The following is a 12070-nucleotide window of genomic DNA, read 5'->3' as shown; positions in this document are numbered from 1 at the left end:
GGGCCTCATCCGCTTGGTCTTCCTGGTCGGGTGGCCTGTAGCAGACCCCCACCATAATGTCACCTGTCCCTGTCTTCCCTTTAATTCTGACCCATAAGCTCTCAGTCAGCTCCTCATCCATCCCCAGGCAGAGCTCCGTTGCACTCCAGCTGGTCAGTGCTGTGTGTTGATAATTATAGGAGACAAATTAAATGAGGTTATTCGTTAGGTGCCTGGTTTTTTCCAAAAAAATAAAAGATCAACATTGTTAAAACACAAAAAGAAAACGTGTATGGTTGGCTGCTTTGACAGACTTGCTGTCTTGTTGCTCTCGAATGTAAATCCTTTCATTTTATGATACCTCTTTTGCATTATGTGCACTATTCTGGTAGCTTGTTAGAGACCAAAAACTGAATGGCACAAAGATTGACTGTTGCCTCAGCTGAGAGAGGGATGTAATTTCTCCCTACAGGAAGATTTTTGGAGCGTGGGCCACTGGCAAAACTTGAGTTGTCACTATTCACCTTTCACCCAGTTGAATAAATATGTGTGTCTCAGTTGTCTAACTGAAACCTCTTAAAAATGTATTCCAAATACAAAGATACATATGATATGCTGCTACCGTAAAACTATACCATTAAAAAAAAGCATGTTACTAGAGCAAAGTAAGAAATGTTATCTGCAAACTGATTCATAGACTAGGCCCAGTAGTTTCTTGTTAGTTGCGTGCATAGATTTGTATGTCATTATTTGTCTTACTAGTTTTATGTATTTATTTGCTTTAGTGCTTAGCATTTATGCAAAAGACATTTGGGCGTTGTTGGTCAGCAGAGATCCGTTATCCATTTGCATATAAACGAGAGCTCTTTGCCCATGCAAATTCATTGTGAAAGTCAACCTTTTATGTAAAGTGTGGAGGGGGCAGTAGATCTTCAACTTCCTAGGTGGTGTCTGCAGCCTCTTAATTTTGATGAATGTTTTGAGATTAAGGGACAGTTTGACTACCTAGGCAAGAAACTGTGTGCAAGTGTGAGATACTATCCAATGACTGATTGGCTTTTCGTTGTGGCTCTGGTATCACTTTTCACCCTTTGAAGCTTTTATGTTTTTAAAAATCAATAATGGTATGTAACCCTTAACAGAACCAACTTAAAAAAGATACACTGGATTAGTATTTTACTGGTCAGTAATAACTGTGAAATACTGGAATAAGATGATAAAGGGGTAGTGAAAGAACCTAGTGTTTCTGACTTAATATATGGTTTATACTTACGGCTGCTATACAGAATGCATTTTTTACTATGTGTCTAATAATCACTTTTTACAGGATATCGCACTCATTTTACCAAGTTCATCAGAAGGCTCTGTGTCTGAATCGGAGCAGCTTTCCAACTCCTTACCAAGCAAAGAGCTGATGCCCTTAATTTGTGACTGCCTGATGGAAACATTAACTAATTCTGAGAGCAGTTACAGTTGTCTGCTGACATGTATCCGAACAATGATGTTCCTTACAGAGCACGACTATGGCTTCTATCACTTAAAGAGGTATGGTATTTTAAGATATCTCTGACAACTTAAAATTATTTAAAAAATTCTGCAATGTGAAATCATTTCCTACTCATCTAGTAGGAAATGTTGGGGATAAGGCACCTGAACTTCCATTTCTCTTTGGGGCTTCAGTGTTTTACTCAGTATTTTGGTCTTCCTTCACTTGAGATTTTACCTTTGAATCATTTCTGCAGTATGCTCACAGGAGCACTTTCTTTCAAGAAATAAACAAAGCATTGAAAAAGGGTTTGTACCCTCCATTTCCCTGCTCCAAGGCTGGAGGATTAGAATGAGATATAGTGCTCATGTCCTTCCCTTTTGAGTCACTCAGAGCTCTCATCTGGGGCATTGGAGAGCTGTCTGTCATTCCCTCTATTTTGAGGGGATTCAGTTTGCACTTCCCCAGAGCATTCTGACCTCCAGGCAATTAGGGCTTTTGAAATGAGGAGATAAATATATATATATAGGTATCTATATCTATATATTTTTTTTAACTACTTCTGTTGACTCTGCTCCCTTTTGAACAGAATGTATACATGAATTGGACAGTATTGTGTTGTTTTGATGCTTAATTCCTTGTCCTGTATTCGGACCTCTTTCTGTCCACTGAAGGTGAGGTGCAGAGAGGCAAGAAAGTTGTGAGGTTCCTGAAGAGAAAGAGGTAGTACCTGGAGCCTTGTCAATAAAACACTCTTCTAAGCAGTGCTTACAGAACTGTGCTGCTCAGACTGCAAGAAGCTATACAACCCACAAATGAAAAATAAGTAGATTAAAGATGCTGTTGTTTCTATGGTCCCATATGTCAAGCTGTTAGCTTCAGTGCATGGCCTTGCTATTTCTGTGTTGATGGTTACCTTTCTGGTTTGTTCCTGCAGTTAGGCATTGTGGGATGCAGTGAAATTGTAACAGCAAGCATGATCCTGCTTTATACATAAGGCCCTTGTGCAAGCAAAATTTCTGTTGTCCTATCCCTTTCCTCCCAAAGATGGAAATGTAATTTCTTGCAGGTTTTAGAGGTATTGCTACAGTACATAGAGCTATACATGTGCAGTCTGAAATATCTGCAGACAGCACTGGTGAGAATAACAGTCTAGTACAGAGAAAATAATGAAGCTCCAGCTTCATAATCAAACCTCAACTTGATAATTTTAAAATTTATCAAATTTATTTTGCATATATATTGTTTTCTTATAAGAAGTTACAGTGGAATGGTCACAATGAATGCACTAACAAAGTATTTTCTCTCTTTTCATTACAAAACCAGCTCTCTAAGAAAACACAGCAGTGCTCTGTACACTGTATTAAAACGAGTAATAACTAGTTTTAGCAAAGACACAGGTGAACTGGCCTCTTCTTTTTTGGATTTTATGCGACAGATTCTAAACTCTGATACGCTGGTAAGTGAATATGTATTGAATACTTAAACAAACTCAGCTGCGTTTCTCTGAAATCCGCAGTGTGAGACATGTTCAGGAACAATGATTTCGGAAAGCAGTTGACTATGCAGATGGCTGTGTAAGGCTTTTCCATCAGTAGTGTTGGTGCCATCTTTAGTTTTTAATGAAATCTGTGAAAGCTGAGCAGAATGTGTGTTCAGTAAATAAGAGGGTTTTTCAATAGGAAGAACAGCATATTGATTCATATTGATTTCCTAAGCGAATAGCATGCCATTGTGTCCAGGTTTTAGATTCATGGCATCCTGTTTAATTTACAGGGTTGCTGTATTGATATGTAGTATAGAAAGGAATTGAAAATACTTGTTAATTCTGTGATACAAACCTCGGCTTATATAGGAAAGGGTTGCATTCATCTTGATGCAGCATCTAAACTTGCCTATTGAAGTGTACTTTATTAAAGTATTTTGCATAATATGTTTTTAAATCAAGATATTACTCTTGTTTTGCTAGATTTGCTCTAATGTATGTTTGAATTCTAAGGGGTTTGCAGTCCAGAAGTATAGTAAGTAGTTACGTATACTTATTTCCCACTTGTCAAATATTTCAGGGATGTTGTGGAGATGATGGAAGCCTTATGGAAGCAGATGGATCTCATCCAGGTAGAACACTGGGTCTAACTACTGCAGAGTTAAAACATCTGCTGCAGAACAAAGAAGAAACCCCAGAAAACCTGCTGCTTGATCTGGAGAAACACGTTATGGTAAAAGAATTTAAATAATCAAGTTGATGTTGCGGTCTTGTATCGGAACATGTTTTTAAAACAATCTAGACTGTCCTTCCTTAATGAGAAGGGTGCGCAAATTCTGTGGCATACCTTGCAGAATTGGCAATAGCTGTTGCCATTGTTTTAATAGTGATGTCCAAAATCACCTATTCTGATGCAGGGTGGATTCTGACTTTATTGTTTGTATTGTGGTAATGCTAGGAAGTTTCAGGTAGGGTTGGGATCCCCTTGTGCTGAGAGTATTTGCACACCATAAGAGCACAGGCAGTTAACTGTGTGATGAAAGGCAGCAAATGCATACAACAGAGAGCACTGGATAGTGGTGAGCAGATTGTTAATGTAATCAGCAACAGGAACCACTGCTTAGCAGTGGCCTCATGTTACTGGTGACCAGTAACAAGTGGAATTTCCAGGAGTCAATAGTGGGCTGATATTGTTGGATGTTTTCATCAGAGACCTGAACGATGGATACATCTTCAGTGCATTTATGGATGACAGTAAGCTGGGGGAGTGACTAATGCGACAAACAGCAAAATCTCAATCCAGAGGGACCTCAGTAAACTTTTTAGGATTGATTTAGCAGAAAGCTTGTGTGGGTCGTTAGGAAAAATGCAAAGTTCTGCAGTGAGAGCAGGATAACCCTATGCCTTGATGCAGGCTGGGCTGAAAAGGGCTGTGTGGTTATGGTGGATGTTAGGTTGAACATGGGCCAACAGTGCATGGTCACTACAAATGAGGCAGACTGTGTTCTGAGCTATCCTGGAAGGAGCATGGTCAGCAAATCAAGTGATCTTACTGTCTCCCTCCACGGGATGCTGGTCAGCTCTCATGTGGAGTGTGCTGTGTTCACCTTTGGCCAGCTTTGTCCTCTCGCCAGTTCTAGAGAGATCTAGGAAAATGGAAGAGGGTTCTACCAAGGTGGTCAGGGACCTAAAGCATGTGCTGTAGAGAGAGGAGGAAGCCGGGCTTGTTTAGCCTGGTGAAAAGGGCTAAGGAGCTCTCTCAGAGCTACCTACAGCTGTTTGGGGAATAGTAACAAAGGTGGTGGAATCAAACTCCTTTTGGTAATTCCAGATGATAAAACAAGGGGCAATGGCCCCAGATTGTGGCTTCAGAGGTTCAGGTTGACATTAGGGGGGGGAGAAAAAAAAAATCACTGAGAAAAGTGCAGCACTGGAACAGGTTGCTCAGAGTGGCTGTGGGTTCTCTGTCACTGGAGCTTTTTTTAGATGTGGCTAGATAAAGTTATGGCTGACCTGATCTGGCTTTGATAGCCCTGCTTCAAGCAGGGGGGGGATTGGACTAGAGGACATGCAGAATTCAATGCATCCAACATTTCTGTGATTCTAATCGCAAACTTAACTCTAATATTCAAATCTAATCCTACATCATTGATGGCAGCCATGCCATAGATGGCTGATTTAGAAGAGTCCATAAAACAGCTGCTCCACAGCCTGTTGGTCACAAATGCCTTTCCAGTGCTATACTCCCTCCTGCCCCTTTCCCTGGCCGCCTACATCTGTGGTAAAAGATTAAAGACCACAACTGTGCTGAAGGAGAAACAGCAGACACTTAGGATGTTGGAATACTCTAGCAGAGAGCTTGTTAACTAAAACCTGGGGTGATGCCTTCTTTGGGACTGTGTTATGGAGGTTATTGCATCAACTGGAAATGAAGACTAGAATGTGCATGTGGTGACATGGTTTGTTTGATAGCATACTGAGGAGCTCTCTGCTGTTGTTTGTGTACTTGGGTGTCTTAGTTTCACTATTTGTGGATGGATAGACTGTTTTGTGTAGTACCCCCCCTTTTTTTTTTTTAATTAACAAAAGCACATTTCCTTCTCTGAGGAGGGGAAAAAGTTCTGACTTGTGCTGTGTTGGCTTAGGATCGTTCTAAGGAAGATGACGGCCTTGAATCCTTACTGGACAACATCGTTGGAGTGAGGCAGATGTTGGAATCGGCAGGTGATTCTTGTCCGCTGAGTGACCAAGATGTAGAGCCTATTCTTTCTGCACCAGACTCTCTTCAGAATTTGTTTAACAACAGGTAAGATGGTTAAGTATGTGAGCGCACTACCTGTGATTTACTTAAGAAAATGCAATAATTTATGCATGAGTATATTACAAACAGGAGCTAAGCAGCACTGTTGTCACTATTACCTACTAGTCCCAGTGTATTTAATTTCATGCAAGTATCAAGGGTAAGGCAGCAACATTCACCCCAGGTTCTGTAATGCTGCGTATGCTTGCAGTTTGTTGTAGTTCATAATCAAACAGGCATTTGACATTGTTTTGTTACAGGACTACATACGTGTTGGCAGACGTGATGGATGACCAGCTGAAGTCCATGTGGTTCTCACCCTTTCAGGCTGAAGAAATAGACACTGATCTGGATATGGTAAAAGGCTTCATTAACATGACTGAAGGGGATTTAAAAATGGGGGTTAGCCTGAGCTAGCAGCATCAGAAATTCATATGGCCAAACAGTGTGTTTTCCTGAGCTCACCTTTGTAAATTGACCCAGACATAGGGGTTGGCATTTGTTAAAGGCTGTTATCAAATGCCTTCAGGTTCACCCAGAAGCAGCCACAAAATTGGCACCTTCTGCAGTGCTCTAATGCAGAAGTAATCTCCTTTAGAGGAACAGTTGTTGTGTCAGTCCTAACCTGCTTTTGCATTGCTGCTGGGGCTTTTCAGCAGTTTGTGTTAAACATAGAGAAAGAATGTGATTTATTTTCTTTTCCTTGCTTGTCTTCTGTCATTGCAGTGATATCCAAAGAGCCTGATAGCTACACTTTTTTTTTTTTAAATCTTTGCTCTGATGTGACGAAAGTGGAGTAGTAGTATGAAGTAGTATGACGAAAGTGGCAGTAGTAAATGAAACTACTTGCACAAAAACTTTTCACAGTATTTGAAACTTGATTTTTATAATCTAAACTTTAAATGTCATTTTGAAAAATACACAGTAACATTTTTTTTTTAAACTAAGCAATTGGCAGTGTCATAACTTCTTGTGTGAGAAATAATCGGTTTCTGTTGACTTCATTGCCTTAATTCTTTTTTAGTTTTACTCTTTTTTAATTTACATGCAAAGATACTTTGTGTTTTAATTTCTTAAGCAAAACCAAAACTGTTGATTCCTGTATAAAAGCAGCATTAATAAATCTATAGGACTGTAGCTTAAGCAAAAGAGTGCCTCACTGTAGGTCATTTAGTGACAAGACAGGTGTTCATACTTGAAGTACTCGACTTTGTTGAGATTCAGAACCATCAAGACAATTTTGCTGCAGCTCTGCTGCTTTTTTGTTTTGTTGCTGCTGCTTTTTGTTTTGAGCCACACTACTGCATTAAGAGGTAGAGGATGGAGCTTTTTTGCTCTAGTAGAAGGACCCTAGTTGAATCTCATCTGTCCTGGTGCAGCATGTTTTCTTCTTCAGAGGTGCTAGTAATGATTGTTGTGATAAAATGAAACTCTGTCGTTGCAGGTAAAAGTTGACTTAATTGAACTGTCAGAGAAAGGCTGCAGTGACTTTGACTTGCAAGCTGAATTGGAGAGGTCGTTTTTGTCAGAACCATCATCTCCTGGCCGCACAAAAACCACGAAAGGGTTCAAACTCGGCAAGCACAAGCATGAGACCTTCATAACTTCAAGGTAAGATGAGTTTAATGAGTAAACAGTGTGTTCAGCACTGTTTTGTGTATTCTCAAAATGTCAAACACCTTTCAAATTGCATCTCCAATATGGAGAATGCCTGACCTTCAGTATGAACGCATTTTTACGTTAACTAAATAAATCCTGGTTTGTCATGACAGTGGAAAATCTGAGTACATAGAGCCTGCAAAGAGAGCTCATGTTGTGCCACCACCAAGAGGACGAGGCAGGGGAGGATTTGGACAAGGAATTCGACCACACGATATCTTCCGTCAGAGGAAACAGAATACGAGCAGGCCACCCTCCATGCACGTGGATGATTTTGTTGCTGCAGAGAGCAAAGAAGTGGTTGCTCCAGATGGGATACCACCTGCCAAAAGGCCACCGAAAGTGTCACAGAAGATTTCTTCACGTGGTGGCTTCTCAGGGAATCGTGGAGGACGAGGAGCTTTTCACAGTCAGAACAGGTTCTTTACACCACCTGCTTCAAAAGGTATGTTGTCGCCTGTATTAGAATTGGAGTAAATGAATGCTAAAAACGCTTCAGTAATACTAGACCAATTTACTAGCAATTAATCATCCCTGGCATGAGATGCTCCTGAAGCAGTGTTGTTGAAATAAGTTGTTTGGCACTAGAAAAGGTTCTCTCGAGTGCTGTGGAATTGAACCAAGGCTGCGAGTTCCTGTGTTGCCTCTCCCTTGCAAAAGGAGTTAGCTGTTTTCTTTTAGCAACTGTTCTGACTGCATCTCTGAAGCACTCCAACAATCAAAAGCCCTCTCTACCGTTTGTGACATGGTAGTTCCTGAAATCAAGCATCACAATGGGTTTATATGAGGCTTTCGAATAAAAGGATGGAAGATCCTGACAGGAATAAGATGCAATTTTCAGTGAACCTGGAGATTCTAGCTACAGAGTGTTAAGTCTCTTTCATATATAGACAAGGTTGCATTTCTTTCCCTTCGATTCCATAATTAGGGCAAGTCCTTGCCTGGTAGAAACAGAAAATACTTCCATCTAGTAAAATTATAAATACTAGGATTTATTTTACAACAAAAACTTAAGGTATAGGAGTCTATCTTAATGCACTAGATAATGTAATTTAAAAAAAAAAAAAACTTGAGTTCATGTCTTAAAAATAGATTTTTTCCCCTGATTCTGCATACAATACAATCCAGTAACTTGTAGACTTTGATAAGTTAGAATACTGAGGCTGTGTTGATGCAGAGTAGCTTTATCTATTTGAATTATGTAAACATTATGTTTACCACCCTGACTATTGTGAAGATTGAAATGAAAAAAAAAAAAAAAAGTGGTGTTTGCTCAACAGCGTGTGGGTTTTTCTCTCCCTATCTAGGAAATTACAGTCGTCGTGAAGGCGCTCGAGGCTCAAGTTGGAGTGCACAGAGTACGCCCAGGGGAACCTACAATGACAGTAGAGGTGGTCAAAGCAATTTTAACAGGGGTCCACTGCCACCATTGAGACCATTAAGTTCAGCAGGTACATGGTATTCATATGGGCATCGAACTATAGGAAATTCCTTGAATTTCATTTTCTCTTTACAAATGAAACCATGCAAGGATGCTGCAGACACCTTGAAATTCAGCAAATGTTTTAAGCATATATGAACAGTTGTCACTGAGACTGTGTCAAATACATGCTTTCATACGAACTGCCCTGTAATCCATAAAAGTTGCTGAATTGAACACTTGATCGCAGAATCTTAATTTTGCATTCAGATTTTTGCAATTCAGTTGTCTTCGTACCTACATGGTAATTATAGAGCCAATCAAAGCAAAAAGTGCTTGCCTAAAAGAAAAGTGAGAATTAAAAGGAGAAAACAGACCCCGTTTGTGTCTCATCTTGTTTTTGTTTCTTATGCTTTCACAGCAGCTACTACGCCTAGGGCTTTTTTTTTTTTTTTTTTTTTTTCCAACTGAGTATACTTTTCTTTGCTTTAAGGCTACCGACCGAGTCCTCGCGATCGTGCTTCCAGAGGCCGGGGAGGAATTGGACCGTCTTGGACAAGTGCTAATAGTAGTAGCAGTGGTGGCTCAAGAGGAAAGTTTGTTAGTGGAGGCAGTGGAAGAGGTCGTCATGTACGTTCCTTCACACGATAAAATGAGGCCTAATGGAACAGCCCAACCATGCGGACTTCTGTGAAGATGATAAAGAGAGCGGCGGCACTAAAGGACCAATTCAGAGCTGCTGCTATCTGGAGGACACCCAGAGAATATTTTTGTCTGAAGAAAAGTTTTTGTTTGATACAAGACTTGAAATTTCAATAAAATTCAAGACTTTTTGTGTACAATTGTAAATTTTTTTTTTTGTTCCTTTTGAAAGAATGTTTTAATTTTTTTGTGGACTTCAGTAGACAACACTCAGTAAAGAACCTCTTTGAGTTAAGACTTGAAGGACTTCTAAAATACTCATTGTGCCAAAAGAAAGGTACAGGTGTTTTGTGTGTGACTTATTACTGCAAGAAAATTAAAAAAATATATATATATGTAAGGCAATTTTAGTTTTTTCTCTCAGGTTTAGAGCCATTAGCCCTTTGTTCTTTTTTTTTTGTTGTTGTTGTTTTGGGTTTTTTTCAGCCAGTCTGAGTTATTAATGAGTGAGGTCCATCTGACAGCAGTTGAAGTAGCAGGTGATAGAAGATTGACTGAAATTAATTGATCTGTGAAAGAATACAAATGTAAACGCAATTTATGTAGGCTTTTGTTGTACATCTTCGGTAATGTGATTAGACGCTTAAATAAGATCCCACACCTGTTAAAATTAGTAGAAAATCTGTCATTGACTTCAGGGAGAATCAGATAACATTCTAGCATTTACTTCATAACTCCAGCTCATGCGTTAGGAGCCCAAGAGTTATTTCACTGGAAAACATGAGTATGCTTTGAAGTTAAAAGGCAAGATACCCGTACCCTTAGAGGGCCTGGAGTTAATTAGTTGCCTGCCTCTCCGCCGACTTACACAGTTGAGGAGAGGGCATAGAGACAGATGTATAAACTGAACAACCACATAGTGAAGCAGTAATATTAAACCTTCCCTTGAATAGATGGTTTGGATTTTTCTGTCATTAGACTGAGATATAGTGCGAAAAGAAAGAGTTTGAGAAGTAGGAATTCATAAAGAAACGTTACCACTAGATTCACCTCTAAATTTATTTTCATATTAAATTCAGTGATTGAAGTAAGCTTTTTACATGTTTGCATTCCTTTGGGCTCCATGGATTTCATAGAATTAACTGACTCCCGATGGCCTTTTATTGCATTTTTGGATGGGGTGAGGAGTGGTAGCTTTTTCTAAAGGCCATGTGCAATTTTTACAAATGAGCTCCGCTGTCAGACGCAGCCGAGCTCGATTTTTCACTTACGCTTTGGTCTTTTGACATTACAAAAGTGCTATAAAGGGGTCTTCATCTACTTAAATAAAGCCTAGTTGTAATGTTCTTGTTTTACATAATCTTAACGTACTTTGGACAGCTCGTCTGCCTAGAATCATAAACTTTAACACCCTATTTTAAGTGTTTAAATCGGAGGGGTTTTTTTAGCTTTATACTGCCTGGCTCAATTAAGTAGGTTTTTATTTGAACCACAGAAGGCCCCTGTTGTGTGTGCTTTCTCTGGAGACTCTGGGACAGTGTCCCACTGTTGGAGAGGTGCTTGGTTTGTACAAAGTCAATTGACATAACTTATGAAAGCAGTAAACTTCTTCTAATTGAGTGGGTGCAGTTAAAGGGAATAGTACCGATTCACAAAGGTACGCGTTTTAACATTGTTTAAAATAACATGGACAAAAATTTGGATTGGAAGCCAAACAACTGTCTGAATGGTAAAATAACAGGAAGATGTAATTTCACTAATACTGCAATTGTAATGACTAAAATGGGTGGAGCTCTCACAGGCATTACAGGTATTAATGTGTGGTTTTTTTTTTTTAAGGAGCACTGCATAAATATTTTTAAAGCTGACTAGCTCCTCTAGACCATGCGTTTAAGGTGGTTTTATTTCTTCAGAAACTTTACTGTGTTGGAAACTAGCAGGGAATGAATCATTTGTTTTCTGTCAGGGAATTTGAAAACTGAAGTGTCAAGCATGAATCATTTGTTTTCTGTCAGGGAATTTGAAATGAAAACTAAAGTGTCAAGCATGGAATAAATATGTAAATATTCAGTACTGGTTCTTGAAAGTTCAAAATATACGGTATGTCACACTAGTCATTTTCAAAGTAGGAGGAAATAAAGGGTTCGTTAAATTGATGTATGGAAGCTCTGTAAATTTAGTTAAACTTGAAAAAGAAGTATACGTCTATCATGTTTTCTTTGTTTTTTTTTTTTAAATTAATTTAGTTCTGTGACTAAATTTAGTTCAATGCAAAGTGGTTCCTTTCTTGGATAAATTCAACTTGAAATAACGCTGTTTAAAACTTGGAGTTATTTGGTTTGCTCTTTTAAACTGGATTCCTACCATGAGTAAATGACACTTTAAGCATTAAATTTTGCTTTTTATACTCTGCCCAAAAAGGAACTTTCAGGTTTTGTTTCCTGGCTGGAGCACCAGAACACTGGAAGCGTCTAATGCCAATGTCAAAATACTGCTTAGTGAATCACACGCTTACCCAATGAACACAACACTTGGGAGGCGCGAGTAGGGTAGAACAGACCCACAGTGTGCCACGGTTCTTCCTCCTGAAGTCCTGTG

General features: G+C 39.3%; 1 protein-coding gene across 1 annotated transcript in view; it reads left to right on the top strand.

The window, feature by feature from the left end:
* The window catches only part of KIAA1429 (KIAA1429 ortholog), a 33295-nt gene extending 21520 nt beyond the window's left edge, over positions 1-11775 (top strand). Inside the window, exons 16-24 of the mRNA XM_009275504.1 lie at positions 1307-1524; positions 2792-2924; positions 3532-3684; positions 5597-5757; positions 6012-6108; positions 7196-7362; positions 7524-7855; positions 8718-8861; positions 9324-11775. Of these exons, the coding sequence (XP_009273779.1) occupies positions 1307-1524; positions 2792-2924; positions 3532-3684; positions 5597-5757; positions 6012-6108; positions 7196-7362; positions 7524-7855; positions 8718-8861; positions 9324-9481 (1563 nt within the window). The 3' untranslated portion in view covers positions 9482-11775. The remainder of the gene's footprint in view (positions 1-1306; positions 1525-2791; positions 2925-3531; positions 3685-5596; positions 5758-6011; positions 6109-7195; positions 7363-7523; positions 7856-8717; positions 8862-9323) is intronic.
* The last annotated feature ends 295 nt before the right edge of the window (positions 11776-12070 follow it).

Source organism: Aptenodytes forsteri, unplaced genomic scaffold (assembly GCF_000699145.1).
Source record: "Aptenodytes forsteri isolate BGI_AS27 unplaced genomic scaffold, ASM69914v1 Scaffold208, whole genome shotgun sequence".
Classification (NCBI taxonomy): Eukaryota; Metazoa; Chordata; class Aves; order Sphenisciformes; family Spheniscidae; genus Aptenodytes; species Aptenodytes forsteri.
Note: the sequence above shows the minus strand (reverse complement) of the source record. Positions and strands in the feature narration are given on the sequence as shown.